At 35.1% G+C, this 18,308-nt stretch overlaps 1 protein-coding gene across 1 annotated transcript; it reads right to left on the bottom strand.

Moving 5' to 3' along the window:
* Window positions 1–1,000: 1,000 nt before the first annotated feature.
* LOC129796314 (lipase 3-like) lies at window positions 1,001–2,608 on the bottom strand. The gene is made up of 3 exons (XM_055838131.1): window positions 2,466–2,608; window positions 1,514–2,254; window positions 1,001–1,434 (listed from the first exon to the last, which is right to left on the bottom strand). Exons 1-3 carry the CDS (start codon window positions 2,562–2,564, stop codon window positions 1,042–1,044), a joined length of 1,233 nt encoding a protein of 410 aa, XP_055694106.1. The 5' UTR covers window positions 2,565–2,608; the 3' UTR covers window positions 1,001–1,041.
* Window positions 2,609–18,308: the final 15,700 nt, after the last annotated feature.

Raw genomic sequence — 18,308 nt, 5'->3', positions numbered from 1 at the left:
ACGTGGGTCACAGATTATGTGTTCTCTCTGAATTTGATTTTGTAAAATTATTGGAAAATTGAAATGAAAAAGTCTGTATTATGTGTAATAATCTCGATAAATGTGAAACACAAAATCTCGACTAAGGTCTCTTGTTAGAAACGACTATAATTATTTGTAATGATTGTTTATCTTATCTCTCTCAATTCTTTTATGCTCTTCTTCAATCATATTGCCTTATCAAAAAGACGCGGAAATCACGGTGGAGACGCCTGGTATGAAAGTACGTTATCAAAATCATAAAACAATATAGGCATCTATATAATTAACTTTTCTCCTGAATTTTCTTCTAAATTTTCTTTCTTTTTCTGACGTGTTGATTATGTTGCTAGAGGCTTCCGGTGTTCGTCAGAGGAAAATTCCCGCTCACCCAAGGAAAAGCAGCAATTTATGCCAAAGCTTTCTAGCCCAATAGTGGCTCTTCTTCAGTGGTTTTGCTTGTTGTTACTTGGGGATTGTCCTCCTCTCTCTATGTTCCACACACTCATTAGGATTTCCAGCAGATTTTTCCTTTTTAATTTTCAATTTTTCTTTTTCACTCTTTGTTTGTACTTTTGTGTTTGGCGGATATTCTTTGTGCTGCTCTTTGCTGCTTTTCCTTGGGTGAGCGGGAATTTTCCTCTGACGAACACCGGATGCCTCTAGCAACTTTCTTCTAAATCTTGAAAACTTACATATAATTGCGCATCATTTTCACAACTAGAAGTTGGTCAAGTAAAAAATTCTTAATCCTTTAAGGACCGTAAGGAATCCACTGGACCGAATGAACTAAAAATAATTTTTGGTGCATACTTCAAGCTCAAATTAGAAACTTTAGCAAAGAATCCCGACTTGAAATTTTGAAACACTTGGACTGATTGTAGCTCAATATAAATAAAACTATTCAAAATTAAATATTTTCAAATCTGAGCTTTGGAACGATTTAAGGTTTAAGGATCTTGAGTAAAACCTACAAATATTAGTATTTTATTATATTTTAATTTCCTTTAACGCATTAACATTCTACACATCATAATATCTGATTATGCTGAGAACTAAATCATAAACATAAAGTTTGACATCAATAGCAAGTAGGTAGTCCATGTGATTAAAATCGTCATAAGGAACATGAAAGGCTCCAATAAAATTGGTATTGTTAGAAAGTTCAGATTCCAATTGCATAACATCTACAACAGCACTTAGCCAGTCGTTGTCACTGTAGTGGAGTGCGATTGGGGCTGTTATTTGGCCAAGAGGATAGTCAGGAGGTGTGCTTGATCCGTATTTTAGCAAATTCTGAACCGCTCCATAATCGTATTGACAGAAACGACCCGAATTAACAAGTTGTAAGTAATGGATAAATTGTTTTGTTGCTGAACCAGCAGGGTAATTAGCCAAGAAGGCCGGAAGTATAGTCTGTAAAGGGAAAAAAAGTATTCTTTAGAATATTTTTGATAGATTAATAAATTAGTTCTTAACGTAAAAACTATATTACTTGGTTAAGTTGCGGAGGATCAAAGCCACTCATGAGAAACAAAATGTTAGAGCATAAGCCTTGAACTGGTGATTCATCTTGACAGGCTGCATATCCACCTAGTTGGAAGGCTGTAGTGCTAGGAGCAAACTCATCCACGCCTAGGAGCGTGGTAAGGGTAGAAAGAGGAAAATTTATTGGTGCAAAAGCTTGGAAAAAAGGACTCTTAACATGAGACATGTAGGCAACTGGTGCCAAAGCATGCGCTGAAATAAATTTATCATTGTACTCAGGCTTCAGGGAACACAGGATGAACAAGACAGTTGTCCCCTGAGAATGTCCGGCGTAGTGAAGCTTCGTCAGTCCAGTTGTATTGAGAATAAAATCAATCATAGCGGGAATGTCATAAATTGCAATTTCGTGCCAACTAAAATTCCAAAATTTCTGACGAGTAAGTGGATTATCAGGATCCAATGTAATATGCTTCCTTGACCACGTATTGCCTCTTGCATTACCCATCCATACGTCATAACCTGCATCGGCAAGAAGGTATCCTAGGGCATTATTATCTGGTCCAATTACAACCCAATCTGCAGACGATGAGAGAAAACCATGTTGAAGGAATACAACGGATTTATTGGGGGCAGGTCCTGATCCATTAGCTACTCCATACGGGATACGGTGCATGGTTAGCAAGTAGCCATCCTCAGTCTCAACAACATGGGATTCTACTGGATATCCTTTTGATGAAATCATTTCAGTCTTAAAGAAAACGTTAAATTTTCAAATATTTAGAAAATAAATAAAGGTTTTAGAAATTTTTAGTCTTGGGCTTGAGTACAGAACCAACAATCTAGAATACTTAGTTCATTATTTCTTATGGCCACGGTTTAAAAATTCTTTGTCAAAAGTTACACACTTTGTTTAAAAATTAAACTTTCAACAACCTTTTGAAATTAAATTAAAATCTCACCACATTGAGGGGGTTAAAACCATCCCTATGGCTGAAATCATTTGGAAGTCCATAGGTAATGCCCACAATAAGGAAAAATAAAATAAAAAACTTAATCATTTCACTTTCTGTCCACTTTCTTTTAAGAAGTCACAATTTACAGTGAATAATGGAACGAAAGAGAACCGAATTTTATATATGCTTTGCTATCTAATCACACTCAAATAATTATAAAATTCAAAGGGTGGTCAATTTGCGATATGATCCACAGAATTCATCAGAGGAAAATTAAAAATTTATGTTGCAATAAACAGTCACATTTCTTCATTTACTAACCATACTCAGCAGATACCATTTATCATATTTATGATGTTGTAATACATAGCGTTGTGAGCATGATAGATATTCTTAATAACATCGAGGGGTTTCAAAAACTTCGAAAGTTTAATATTTGTTTTTTTTTCTAAGAATTGCTTTATACTTTATCTTGGTTTTATTTTCTTATGTGGGAAGAATTATAACAAATTGGCAAAGAAAAAAATATTAGTTGAAATAGTCAATTAGGTTGATAAGGAATTTTTTGCAAGGTCAATAGTCGAGATTGGTCGAGATATAACGCTGATTGAAACAGTAAATATCGTTTAATGTTATAGAGATTTCTACAGCAGATACGATAATTGCTGTTGCATTCAGCGATAAGTCAAGATGATTCAAATACAGTGCAAACCTGGAAAGCACTAATCTGACAAGCGATAAGATGATAACTTAGCGAATTAGCTCTTGAACCCTATCAAAAAAGTCTTCAATTGCTTTAAGTCTAGACCTTCCTAAATTCCTAAATTAATAAAAAAAGAAAAATATTTTAAAACATTTTTATATAAGTCCTTAAATATTTTTAAGACAGCAGAAGATTTGTCCACTAAATTTATAAAAGTAAATATTCAAATTTTTCTCTAGAAAGCTCAAAAGCCTCGCTAAAACTCACAAAGACCTGCAAGAGAATCTGCCTTAGTGGATTGCTTTTTCTTCTTCTGTGACTTTCGAGTTGCTAACTTTTGTGCGGGTGACTTTTTTGCCAATTTTCCCCGATGCTCGGGTGTGAGAAAGTAAAGTGACCAAGTCTCTGGGAAAAGGGGGGCTCAACTGGGATGAAAATTGCGGGGTATTTGGGATGCACGAGAAAAAGTGAATTAAGGATGTCCTCGGTGATATGGCGACTCGAATAAGGCGGAACCCCTGGGCTAGCTCAAAAGGTACTTTATCTTGCACCATACTCTCCCTTTTAGCTCTTTTTTTTGTCTCCCTCCTACCGTCTCCGTATAAACCATACCCATGTTTATTCAGTATAATCTATTTATCAATAAAAGTGTCATTTGTTATCTGGAACTCCACTCGAAAGTCAAATTCAGCGAATAACACACGCAAGGCTAAACCCCCGCACCATGGGACACTGGCACGAAAAGGCATGGAAAAGACAAACCCTTCGGAAATATTATGCCATGTTTGTTGTATACTTTTATGTCACGGGAATTAATAAAGTCTCAGCACAGTTGTGCATAAATGATGGTAATATAAATAAAAAAAGGAGCAAAAGGAAAAGAACTCTTTCCCTCCGAAACCTTAACTAGGTCTCTGCACGAAACCTCTACTCCTTTGCTATGTCACATGCCAATTTTTTACTGTCCCCACACACTTTTACCCAGGGACGCATTAAGGTACCTTCTCTTTGGCTCCTAAATCCTTTTTAGTCTTTAATTTTACTTTTAATGTCCTTTTGGATTCAATTCAATTTAGTTATTTTTATTAATTTATTAAATTAAAAAATCTTATAAGATTCTGCCCTTCTTAGAAATATTTATAAAAAATAGGCAATTCAAAGAACTAAAATAAAAACAAATTATATATTAAAAAATAACACTTTAAAATGTTTTAAAATACTTTAAAATGTTTTTTTCTTTTAATTTTGTTAAACGGCTCTTAACTTCCTTGGATTAAGGTGATGGAAAGAATCACTAAAAATTCGTTTAATTTTTTTAAGAAAATAAAAAAAAAAGTTTTTATTTTAAAGCTCAACGAAAGTAATATTGAGATTAGAAAAACTACAAGCTTTAGTATTTATTTCTTAAAGAAAATTAATATATTTTTCAGTGTGAACAATAAAAAAACATTTTTTCAATATTTTTTTTGCTAAATTAGATTAAAATAATGCGGGAGGAATTATTCACAAAAAAAAGCTTTAAAATATTTCCGTACATATAAAGAAGGCTCCATCTTAAGGACTTGTATGAACGATTTTTGAGTCAACTTTAAAACAATTAATAAACGAAAATTTTATTCCTTACTCATTAAATGCCCATTTTCATTCATTTTTAAATGAATAAAAATATTTTTTTTTACAAAATAAAATATATTTTATTAAAAAGATTTTTTTACAGCTTATAAATGAATCCATTATTATTACAGGAATCTATGCAGTTTTTCCCGATGTTTGCATCAATATTTTAAAATCCGAGTGTTTTCGTCTGTAGTGAAAACTCCTTACCCAAAGAAACTCAAAATCATTCCAGAGCTTTCGGCCCCACTCGGAGTCTTCTTCAGTGGCTAACATAGAGAGGGGCGCTTTTATTAAAGAAAATATTTACAATGGAAAAATAACTTTCACTGAGAATTATTTTTCCATTGTAAATATTTTCTTTAATAAAAGCGCCCCTCTCTGCTAGCCACTGAAGAAGGCTCCGAGGGGGGCCGAAAGCTCTGGCAAGATTCTGAGTTTCTTTGGGTAAGGGGTTTTCACTACCGACGCAAAACCCTGATTTTAAAATAATAATATTATTAAAAGAATATTTATTTTAAAAAGTTTTTTTTTAATCATAAACATTTTAGTCAATTTATTTTTTCTTTATTTATCTCTTGTAATGATAATTAAATACATTTTAAGTTGTATTAAAAATTAAATTTACAAAATAAATAGTTATTTTTATTTTAAATAAATTCATTTCCCTAAAACCCCCTAATTGATAAAAAACGAGAAATGCAAAGAAAAGCAAAGAAAACTAAAAAAAGAATTTTCCTCTTCAGGAAAGAGAGGGAAACTAAAACTCTCTCTATAAATAAAATGCAAATGATCCAGCTTGTCCCATCGATTTAGATAATTTCCACACAATCTTATCGTTGTTTGATTTTGCCCCTGTGCGTCATTTAGTTTGGACGAGAGTGACAACTATACCCTTTCCGGGGGCCCTCAGAACAGAACATCCTCGCAATGAACAAAATGACAAATCGTCTGGGGTTTCCGCCACCACCACCTATTCCGTGGGATCGTTAACATGGCTGTGCAAGGGTGTGGGTATGGTCCCCATTTTTGGGGGTGACTCTTCGGGAATTTATACGCGATTCTGTCACGCGATGTGTAATCGGTGACAGAGGCATAAATTCCCCCGATTTACGGGCGCTCGCATTTTCTTCGTCAACCACTGTCTTGTCCTTTGCGGGGGATGCTTCCGGTTGTTGCGATACATACACCATACATTTGGAATCGATTCTGCACGTGGATACGACCGGAGTTTTCTCGCGCGCGCCACCAAATCACATGCAATAAATTGAGCGAGAAAATTCCATGTCGCATTGGATTTTTTTATTGGACACACCGACACGTTTAATATGCGTGTCATTCTCTCTTTTTTTCGGCACACTGTAAAAGAGCCACCACCTTGTTTGGAGAGACGGCAATTTGGGCGGCTATATTCGTGTCGGGGGCATAAAGTAAGATTTTCCAGGTCCTTTGTAATTATTTCACTCATAACTGTTATTACGAGTGTACAGCCATATAGAATGGGCTTTGTGGCTTTTACGGGGGGTTTTTCCTGCAAGAAATTGCGTTTGATGTGCTTGTGTGATGTAATCCTTTGGATTTAGAGAACCCTATTTCAGGAAACATTAAGAACAAGTTCTTAAGCAAAAGTTTTTATTTTATTCCTTTCAGTTGAAAAGGATTCTTTCAGTTGAAAAGAAATTTTAAATAAAAATTAAGAAAAGGAAAACGCCCCTGGATTGCATTAAAAGCAGCTTATTTTTTAATTATTTTTAAAATTTTACAACGACTTTTTAGTAAAAACTTGATAATAAATTGAATAAAACTTTTAAAAAGAAAGTTCTTCAAGTTATTATCAAACAGATCTGAAGCAAGAGAAACGAATTTTCATCTCTTGGCGGGAAAAAAAAGAAAATTCTCGGACTTCGTCTTGTGATTTATGGAACCACCCCGTTCGCCTCATTACAATACGGTCTCCATGTCCCTCGACATCGTCCATCATTCACGGCGGAATATCCTGAAACGTGTGGACCATGGCAGGAACCATGGAGGGTGGATGGACAAAAAAAATGAACCCCAAGTGCACGCGTCTTCCAACCACATTCGCATAAATGATGCGGCCCCGTTTGGTAAAAAAAGACGCACCAAAATGGCGATGATGATGGTTTATTGCATATAAAGGGGGCCATTTGAAGGGATAATGTATGCCGGACACGTTCTTCGCATGCCGCACTCGAACCACCCACCCGAGGGGTTGAGCCCCTTCGCTTGTCCCACAACAAACACACAAAATTGGGAGAAGGCTGAAAAATTGTCAGACGCACTGAAGCTCATAATTGATTGCATCTCATTTTCCATATACGAATAAATCCTTTACATATTCCACCGCAAGTCACAGGATGTCTCAGGATGAGTTGAACAAAGGAGTTTAGTCACTTATATAGGGGAAAATTCTTCATTCCTGAAGCAATTGAGACACAGTTATTCTTGTAGAGAATAAGAAAAAAAAAAGAATAAGAATAAAAAAAAAGAATAAGAAATCACCAAAGAGACTTCAAATTTTCCATTGGGATCAGCAGAGAAAATTCTGCAAGAATTTGCTGAAAAAATTCAAACAGTGACGTCATTGTTGTTTTTTTTTGTCTTTTTATATGTTCTTTAAAGCGAAAACAGCGAGAATGTCTAAACATTTAGTGGGACAAAAATATAAAATTACGACATAATTTTTATTTTCATTTTCGAGTCAATATTTATCGTATTTTTTCAGCTATTTTGTGATATCTTATTTTATTTTTCCTAAATGAGTAATTTTTCCATATATCAGTGACTAAATTCCTTTCCCTGCGAGAATTCTCAGGTTTTTGTTACATAGAAACAGCAAGGATTTTTCTATATAGCAAAATGTAAATAATACATTTAAGGGTTGGTGCTTTCATTAAAACTTTCACCCTATGCCTGTCCACGCAATTTTGGACAAAAGAAGAGGGTTGCAATGGTATTGATTCACCCTTATTTTCTTCCATTAACTCCTTTTCCATTCGCCTTCCTCAAGAGCGTCCTCTCGGCCATCTTTCTCCTGGGGAAAAATCAAATGAAAAATGCAGAAGAATCGATGATGGTGTGTGAATCAGGCAGTTTGTTCCTTGAAAAAAAAAGGACACAAATACAAGAAAAAATCCCAACCCTCCGCATTTCGCGCAGAAGGGCTGCTTCTGACCACTCGTAACGACTTTTTTGGGTTCCAGCATGAATTTCACCCCGAAATGTATTAACAATTTCACGGCACATAAATTATCGCGTCGACGGGAAAAAAGTAATAATTACACAGGCATCCACCACGAAAATCTCAATTGCAATTCGTGATGCTGCACACGGGGCTTTTCCTGACGACAGGCCCAAAAAGGGAAAATTCACCGTGAAGCCGTGCAAAGGGTGCGGAATTTTCTGCACTCGTGGCAATTTCCTCCCATGAGGGTCGCTGCTTTATATACCTACATATATTTTTTATTATGTCAGTGCATATGGGAAGGGCTGCAGAACAATCCTACAACAAAAGGAAAAAAAATAACTCATCGAGAACTTTGAGCCATGTGTGTGTGCGTGAGGGTCTTACATATAGAGAAGGGACGCGGTATTTTTTCTTCCATTTATATACACTCACAGGGCATCAATAAGGGGTGAACAGAGAGGGTTGCCACCCTGTTCAAATGTTGCAAATATAGAAAAGACCATTTTCGACAATAATTCCCATTCACGAAAGGTTTTTGAAACGATGAAAATCCAATTCTTTTGTTATTTGAACACAAACCAAATCAATCGTTAAAATTCTCGCAAAAAGAAAATTACTTCACGAAAAATTTTAGTTCACTGAAAATGGAAAACTATTGAAATAAATTGAATAAAATGAGATTAATCAAATACTGCGAAATGTTTAAGGAGAATCAATTTAAGATAGATGATTGGAAGCTTAATAATTAATCATTCTTGAAGATTTATAAGGTTTATTAATTCTTAAAAATTTAATGAGGTTTAACAATTCTTAAATTTTTAAATTGAACAATAATGTGTTAAAATTGAATTTTAAATAGGCAATAAAATTTTTAAATTGTAGGTAATAAAAAAGTAAATAAAATAAAAAGTTATAAAATCAAAACAATAAAAATTAATAAAGTCCAAAAAAAATTTTGACAAATTGCACTAAAGTCGGATAAAGAACAAAAAATTTAAACAAAGCGCAATAAAAGTTTAAAATAATGTGAAAAAGTGACTATTATTTATTTTAATTTGAATTAAAAAAAAATTAATGAGACTTTTAAATCATTTTGTAAGACTTTTCTTTAATTCTACAAAGTTCTTAACACCTGTTAGGATCGTTTTATGGATTTTTTTATTTGGATCTTTAAATATTTTTTTAAGATTTTGATAATAAAGAATGAATTAAAAAAAAGTGCAGTCATTTAAATAATTTTCTAAAGGTTCAATTTAAATTCTGAATATAAAAAACCAATTTTTAAGGATATTTTAAGATTTTGTTTCAATTAAATTCAGTTTTGGTTTTAAGACAATCTGAGTTTTTCTTTTAATTAAAAAATCCAAAGAAAAGCAACTAAAATATTTTTCTTAAAATTTTTTTATCAGTCAGGTCTCTTTTTATCTTTACAAAGAAAAAAAAATTAACGAAAGAACCAAAAGGCTAAAAGAGAATTGAAAAAAAAATTCGTGGAAAAGGAAATGCAACCCCTGATGGGAGTCTCGTGGTACAAATTGGAGTAAATTTCAACTCATTCCCTTTTTACCTTTTAAGGGATGGGACAGGAGGGAGCAAAAAACAGCCACACAGAGGAGACTCACGAGCGAAGAAAGCGAAATTCGTTAGTCAAGGAAGCAAAAGTAAAGGCAAAAAAAGAAGGATAAATGATTATTATTATTTATAAACCTTTCGATCCTTTCAATTTTGGCATCAGGCGCCGAAGTTATGGACGAATGGAGGAGAAAAAAAATAACTGCAATTCAACCCTCAGAGAGAGAGAGGAATCCTTTAATTTTAACCCCCGATTGGGAAACAATTTGAAGTTTGTAATGTGATTTTTAGGGGTCCCTTTTTGTTTGTGGAGAGTTTGTCAGGCGAGGGTTCTTCCTTCTGCGACTGTGAGTGATGTCTCTCGTGACGTAATAATTGCACACACACCATAAGGGATAGCAGCAATTATGTGCAATGTGCCTTATCCTCTCAATTAACCCATGCACGCAGCCCAATCAAGGGACGCGCTAAGACTTAAAATTAAAGTCCGCGATGGATCAAAAATATTCAGGATGCCTCTGCAGATGTCCTGGAACAAAGTTAAAAAAAAAACAGATCGTGGCTTGATGAACTTTGCGCTCTTTCGACGGAACAAAACCATCGACAAATATACGAAATCGATATCGGGGAAGAAATATCGTGTTTCAGGGTAAAATGCATTTGTTCTCCGATGCCACAGCAAACAAGGTATTGGAGGAAAAATCAAAATGATTAAATTGTTTGTCGAAGATCAGCATGAAGGTTTTTTTTTCTTCTTTTCACCATGTGGGTGGAAAAGTTCCCCCAGAATCGATGCGAAAGTCCCATCAGGGCCATCCATCACAGTGGCATCAAGTCCAATTCATCTGCCGAGGAATCTTCCATCACATTGAATAAGACACCACGCAAAGGAGATCCATCAACCCTTGAAAGTTGTGTTCCACATATAGCAGGTAAATTGGCCACTTCGAAGGGGTAAAAATCTCTTTTTTTTCGTTTGGCTGTTTCTCTCATATAAAGAGATTTTATGTTGGGCCTGAAAATGTTTTCCTGGCATCAATTTCTATGTAATTTAGTGAAAAAAATTGATCAAAAGCTTTGATTTGTATAAACTGACAGATTATATATCAAGATCAACGTTTTATTATCATTAAAAGATTTTTCTTTTCAACATTGATCTTAAGAATTTCTTATCGATGATAAAGATTTATTTAACACGTACGGAACAAATTTTAATCATTTTTAATGGTGACATTTCTTAAATGACTGAAGTTTGACATTTAATTGCCATTTCTGTCATAGTGACGTTTCTGAAAAAAAAAATGTTAAAAAAAGTAAAATTAAAAAATTTCAAGATTTGACAGTTTTAAAAATGTAACATAAAAATTAAAAATGTCACAAATTGACAGAAGTCAAATGTCAATTCATAGAGAAACGTCACAAAAATGACATAAGTTGCTTAATATCAATTAAAAACGAATTTTAGTCAACTATTTAGCTACAAGGGCTGATCATGAACATAAAAACTTCACATCTTGATTAGGCAGGTAAGCAAGGATTTTTTTCACCCCTTCAACCTGCCTGCTTTAACCCATTATGTGGTGTCATAAAAACCAAACCTTTGAAGGTATAAAAAAAACCTCCAAACAAGTTTAGCCCTTTTTAATTTGTTGATACAAGCAATTGACGATGACGAGGGTTGTTTTTTTCATAGGTGGGTACTGATTCTCATTCAATAAACCCTTTTCTTCACTTTTCCTTCATCACCCCTTTTTTTCTTTTGTTCACCCTTCCGCGGTATTTTCTTTCTCTGTGTGGAAATACTGAAATGCAATTTCTTTCCGCCTCCCTTTATTTAATTTCAACCCCTTGTTTTGTTCTTTTTTTTTCCTTTTGCCAAAGAATGGCTGCAATGCTGATTCATGGCGGCAATTAGAGGAATTGGGGGCGTGTTGAAGGGTTAATTTTCCTCGTTTGCGTACGCCTCGTGGAGGTTTTTTTTGTGTTGTTCATGGTGTATAAAAAGAATGTCTCAATCAATCAACGAAATATTCCAACATTAATTAAATGGAACAATCGTGACGATGCGGATTTTTTTTTCATTTCTTCTAGAAACCATCACACCGAGACAAAAGGAGCGGGTTTAGGACGGAACTTTGATGTTGATCAAACACGAAGATTTTCTTGGAATTCCTGCAAAGAGCCTACAAGGCATATTTTGGCAGAAAAAAAAATTGGCGCCAGAGATTTTTATCCTTTTTTTATCATTCCTTTCAAGATAATAAAGTTAATGGTGGTTTCTGTTGAGAGCTTTGTCTTTTTTAAAGTTCCTTGCATTTTGTTTTCATCTACTTTGACTTGTTCCATGTAATTAAAAATCCCACTAGAGGGCTTCTCTACGCCATCTATCGTACAATTTAATTTTCTGTAAATGGCAACTGGTTGAATTATTATTTAAAAAAAAAATTAAACTTGAAAAAATATTTCAAATTCATTGCATAAGCAAAAGGCACGTGCGTTGCCAATGAGAAACAAGACGGAAAAAAATCCCTGAAAAAATCCATCAAACCGTCGTTTTTGATGCAAAATGATGCAGCACAGCGGCTAACAAAGAATTAGGTAAAAAAAATATAGAAAAAAAGGATGGAAAAAATTGATATTCAAAAGGACCAAAAATGCAGCTTGCATTTTTAAATACATCAGAGTGTCTGGATTTTTTTCCGCTTTCCCATTCACCACTCGGGGTTGATTTTTTTATGGACAAGAGGGCAAAAAGTGCATTGAATAGGGGATCGAGGGTCCATCCGTTGATCGACAGCGAATGACCCTCGTATGGAGTGAACATTTGCATGATTTCAGTACCCCCTGTATGAGAAACTCACCCCATTTTTCACAGCCCAACGGCTCATCTGCGTGATTTTTTTTTCAGTTGTAAAGAAATCTTGTCTTCAACCAAGCCAACAAAGAATTAACATGATTTTGGACAAGATCTCGAAGAAAAGGTGAACAAGGGGCTGGTCCCTTCGGGTCCCTTCGTGTCCAAGAAAAGCCCAGTATGTTTAATTTGAAGGTGAGAAAAATGTAACGGAAATGTCATGGAATAATCCACGTGGATGGTTTCTTATAGTTGTTTAGCGGACACCAAGAAAAAAAACGAACCACATGGTCCCTCATATTACCTTTTCTAGAAGGAAAGAAAAGAGAGGAAAAAAAAACCCATCTACTCTTTTTATTTTTATTGCATCTCAAAAAATGAGATTCCCGTGCGTCGCGTGCCATCGAAAGTCGCTTCTTCCCTTTAGGGCCACCTAAAAAAAGACACGATGCGCGCTTCTTTGTATTTTTTGGGGTTACTTTTTTTCCTCCGCAGCTTCTCGAAAAGAATCACGCGTCTATTTCTGGGCTTGTAGCTCTCGCGGCTCAATTTCTTTGTGATAAATGAACACTTCTTCGAGGCATGTTAGATGTCATCAAATACCTTCTAGCCCCGATAATTGCGCCTTTTTATGGTGCACCGCGCGAAGAGACATTTTTTATTCTCATCTACTAAAATTTTATTCATTGCAATCATTTAAATGCCAGATTTTCCCCCTTAAGCTTACTGCTTTAGCTTTAATTCTGCTCTCTTTTTTTTGGTTTTCTTCCCATTTTTTTTTGGTTTATTTTTAATCCAATAGCTGAAGGTTTTATTAGTTGGTGTTCCACTTCGTGGCCAACACCAAGTATTGTAATCGTCGGAAAAACCGACCACCTCAGATCGGGCTCAAACTTGGTATGAGCACGTTTTAGACATCCCACATTACGAAAATGGTGGTGGAAAATTTTTGATCCGGCCGGCCTGCCGGCCTGCCGGCCGGTGGTCCAAACTTTGCCTTATAGCTCGAGAACGGTAACAGATAGAGACTTCCGGTTTGAAGTTTTCTATAGAAATGTGGGTGTAAAATTTCATTTTTTCGCATTTTCAAAATTCAAGATGGCCGCCATCCGCCATTTTGGGATACTGTCAACCACTTCCCTTACAGCTAGAGGTCTGAAATTTTAGTATGTTGTAGAACTCAGTGAGACGTTTTCATCGACAATTCATACTTGAAAATCGGTCAAGCGGTTTAGCAAATATGGCGGCCTAAAGCAAAAAGTGTTTTTTCAATATAACTCGAGAACGGCTTGACCGATTTTGATCATCTTGGTATCAAATGAAAGGTATTGCGAAGCCCTACAACTGTCTAGAACATTCCAAGTTCCAAAAACGTCCGCAAGAGGCGCTAAAAACAAAAACAAAAATTGCCTAACTTTAAGGGGCAATATCTCCGAATCCCCATTAGGCAAATCTTTTAAATTTTGATATGTTGTAGCCTGACTCAATATCTTTCACCAGTCCGAAAATGAAGAAAATCTATGTCGCCGTTTAGAAGATATGGCCATTTGAAAAATTCTTGAATTTGAAAAGTTCTAAGAGCCATATCTCCTGAACTGCTTGTCCGATTTTGCTCAACTTGGTATCAAATTAAAGGTTTTGCAAAACTCTACAACTTTCTAGAACATCAGAAACCTCTAGAACTATTCCTTCAGGATAAAAAATGCCAAAAACTGTTTTGGTGAAACAAAAATCCGCCATTTTGTGTTCTAGTGGTGACCTTGAAATGTATCGAAACATATGTCAGATTATAGCTTATTTCAATACCTTTCCATAACTAGTCAAGAAATTTCTGTAGGTTTTATAGAACTTGAGATATGACCATTTTTATGCATCAAATTACTGAATTTTACAAAAAAAAATCAACTTTGCCTACTAATACTGATCACAAATCGTATTATAACGCATAAACTAACTTCTATACGTTGTGGGACACCAACTCTTATAACTGGACGCGTTATGATTGACTTTCAAGTTTAAATATAAAGTTTCAAGAAGGTTTTTATTAACGAATATTCGGAATATTTAGAGTTTTATCAATAAAATGAGAATATTCGTAATATTTAAAAAAGAATCAGAATCTTTAAAGATGGACTTTGGAGAGCAATTAAAATAGTCTGAATATTGCTAAATAGAAAATTTTTAGAATAATATAAATATTTCAAATAACAAGAATATTGAAACTTGACGAATATTCTGAATTTAATCAATCACAATATTCGAAAAGTTGACAAATTCGAATGAATATTGTTGGATTACTCCTGAGATTATCAAAATATTCTGAATATTCCGAACACTTCCCAATTAATCTATATATATATGTATTGCAATATATTTCATTCAATTAAACAACCCTTAAATAATTTCAAATTAAATGCAAAAAACATTATGTTGTTAAAAATTTTTAAAAGTTTTAGATTAGAACATGTAGGAGGAAGAACAAATTAAAGAACTCTCATAAAGAGAAAGTCTTGAAATTTCTCTACAAAAATTCAATACATACATATATATGTATGTATGTAATACTTTCCCCCATTTGAGAAGACAAGCACGAGGGTTGATGGCGGGAAGCGGATCTCTGCGCAAAAATCGTTTGTCAGGGTGGTTAGAGCACACCCCCATACCCAAAAAATTCACCACCAGTCACCATAACAACGATCCCGCAACCCTTTTGAAAGTGAAAGGGTGACTCACCCTTTGCTTGCGAAAGTGAGAGCGAGTCAAGTGAATGGTATACGGCTTTCTTATGTGCTTCGCACACACAAAAAGAGTTGAAGAATGGGTACACATAGAAGGTATACAACGCAGTGAGATAAAAAAGGGTTTCAGGGGAAGGGTTTCGCCTCTCATGGGGAATCCCATTTGTGTTGGCAGCGCAAGCGAGATGGGAGATCAAGAGGGATCCCACTTAACCAATCCCTAATGGGATTTCTAGTTGCAGAGGCGGAGTCGCAAAAAGGGTTAACCAGGGGCCTATGTACGGGAAAAACATACAAAACGAAGGAAGATGGATGACGGTCTCCGGTTCAAGACGAAAACTTCTTCAGGGCAATTAATCAGTATCTCCTCTTCAATTTTTCTCACCACACACAGAGTTAATCGCTATGGGTTAATTCTAGATTAAATAATTTGGATATTGCTGATGACCTATTGTATGACTCAAAACCACTCTTCGCATTCTTACGGTTAAGATGAATTTACCAAGATCTATGAGACTTAAAGCCATGACTTCCTTTAAGCCCTTTAAGCCATGCATAATAAAGTTTTTTTTAATTCTATTTTTGAATCCTTTATATTACATATTAGGCTTTTCATAAAAATTATTCAGATGAAAGTTTTACCATTGTAGCGCCCGACTCACTATCCAGCGAATATTAACCTGCTCATAGAGTGAGTACCCTTAGATTGGCGGTAACTGTAACGGCTGCCCACCCTTGGCAACGGCTTCTGCCTCTAGGTTACAAACCCTCAAATAGGTGAGAGAGAATACGAGAATACTCAAGAGAATGTAGGAGAGCACTGAGAGAGTAATTAGATGAGAGAATGGCAAAGAGTGCTGATTAGTGTAGAACGGCAAAGAGTGCGGATGTGTGTAGAGCTGTAGAGAGAGTTAGTCGGAGCTCAGCCTTGGGTAAGGCTGCAAGCATAAAGTGCTCTGTAGTTTAGTTTTGAGGACTACGAGGGTTGAGGTTACTAGAGGAGTTGACCAAAGCCCTGTGGCGCACCCCTATTCAGGGCGCCACACCATCCTTTCCGATTTATGTTGATTCGTTTCCGCTTTAGGTTGTATTCTGCGCCCAAGAAATCCTTGAAATCATTAAAATTTTCAAACAAATTTCTAAGATTTCAAGAACTTCTTCGTCGATGAATATACATGTGATGTTTTTGCATCTTAAAAAAAACATAGAACCTTTTTATTTTCAAATTTTCTTTAAAGAATATTTCCAAACTTTTAACTGAACTAATCTCTATGAATTTGAATGATAATTTTAACATTCCAATTTCTAATCTCCAAAATAAGGTAAAAAATTTATTTGCTCCCGTTCTTTATGTTTACGAAAATGTAATTCAGTCTGATTCTCGTTTTATTCCTTTTTAGAATTCACTTTTTTTCTTAATATTAAAAAAAATGTTTCGTTGCAACTCTCTCTTATTTAATATCGTCTTCAAAAGATTTAATCTTCTATCTATTTTCCTGGGAAATTTTCAACTCTGTGTGCTGTTAGTGCGAAAACAGGAAGACTTTCTCTGTCATTTTCGCAGAAGGGTTTCCCCATGTACGTGATGTTCTCACCCAATCAATCGATCGTCATTGCCAGAGGTCATTCGCAATTAAATCCTCTCTGTGCTCAATCCATTCGCATTTCCGTGGAAAAAAATCCATCCTTGTGTCCCAATATTTCGCGTGACTCCTGGAAGACGAAAAATAATTCGGGTGACTGAGGAAAAATCCCACCACATGAAGAATACATCATAATCATCTCTGGTCCATTCATCTCATGTCAGGGATGGTGTCCTTATTCATTTTTTTTTGCCTCACTCACCCACCATTGATGCCATTTAATAAGTGCACACACAGACACATGTATTGGGGGTTCCTTTTTGCCATTGATGCTGTACGAATGGTCCCTCATTTTCCCGTACATATAGGTCCTACTATTTTCCAAATCAATGTCTCACTCCTGCGAACACTTTTACCCAAGTGCTATGGTCACCGCATGTCCCAATAATGGCATAAAGATGATGGATTGGCAGCCCAGAATCTTGGACCGAATATCATGGGCTGTAATAACGCAAAGTGACCCCCGAAATGCCTTCATTTCGTCCCCACTATGCCTCACCACCCACACCTCCTTCGCTGTTTTTTTTTCTTCCTTTCCCGTATGGATAAAATGCGAGAAATCAAGGAGAAATTGACACCGAGTGCTCCTCAATATTCCTTATTGCAATTTAATGGTGACAGAGACGCTATAACCAATAGTCCTCACGTGGGCCATACATTATTTGTAGGATTTAATTTCAAGAAAAAAATCTCTTCCTATTGAGAGTCCTTTGTGTGCCAAACCTGAGGCCTGATGAAAAGTACAAGGAAGAGCATAAAAGCATCTCAAAATGAAAAATCATTTACAAAATGTTTAAAATCTCCATGCAAAATTAGTACTGAAGGACTCTTTTCTCAACCCAAAAAAAAAGAAAATGTTATTCCTTCAAATAGAAAGATCCCCAAATGCGTTAAACCATCCATCTTCCCATTCACACACCGTTCATTGAATGTAAATTAAATACCAACACGGAGAAATTCCCACATGCATAATTATTTCATAATCAGAAACATATATATAACGATTGTATTGAGAGGCGAAATACGGAACAAAAATAATACAGAGAGAGTGAGAATTTCGGGTGATTCGACAAGAGCGATAAAGCATGGAACTGACACAAATTCAATTACACAAGTAATTTATATTATTTTAATTACTTGGAGAATAGACCCCTATCCGAGAACGCGCAGACGACCATTTTCCATGCCTCCTTCACTGTGTTTATGCCATTAAATAACACCATTTTATTGTAGGGTAATACACAAGGATTGGATGAATTTGTGGACCTTGATTGAGTTTAAGTTTTCCCAGAAAAATAGAGCAAAATATATTTGCTTAAAGATCTTTTCTTTATTGATATTTAAAAAATTGTTTCAAAGACTTTTCTCAATTTTTTTACGGTCCTACATATATGTAGGTTTGAAAAAAATTATTTTGCTTAATAAATAAAGGAGTTTATTCATTTTATGTTTCTTTAAAGAAAATATGAAAGAAAATAAAATTAAATTTTGATTCTTTATTGAAAGAAAAGGGAAAA

This window comes from Lutzomyia longipalpis, chromosome 4 (assembly GCF_024334085.1).
Source record: "Lutzomyia longipalpis isolate SR_M1_2022 chromosome 4, ASM2433408v1".
Taxonomy (NCBI): Eukaryota; Metazoa; Arthropoda; class Insecta; order Diptera; family Psychodidae; genus Lutzomyia; species Lutzomyia longipalpis.
The sequence above is the reverse complement of the archived record's forward strand: the minus strand, read 5'-3'. Positions and strand labels throughout refer to the sequence as shown.

Bases quoted from the DNA above. Each gene is read 5' to 3' on its own strand.
- LOC129796314 (XM_055838131.1), bottom strand. From the start codon at position 2,564: ATGATTAAGTTTTTTATTTTATTTTTCCTTATTGTGGGCATTACCTAT. The intron at 2,255-2,465 runs GTGAGATTTTAA...GTTTTCTTTAAG, and splicing joins GTTTTAACCCCCTCAATGTG to ACTGAAATGATTTCATCAAA. The intron at 1,435-1,513 runs GTAATATAGTTT...TTCCCTTTACAG, and splicing joins ATCCTCCGCAACTTAACCAA to ACTATACTTCCGGCCTTCTT.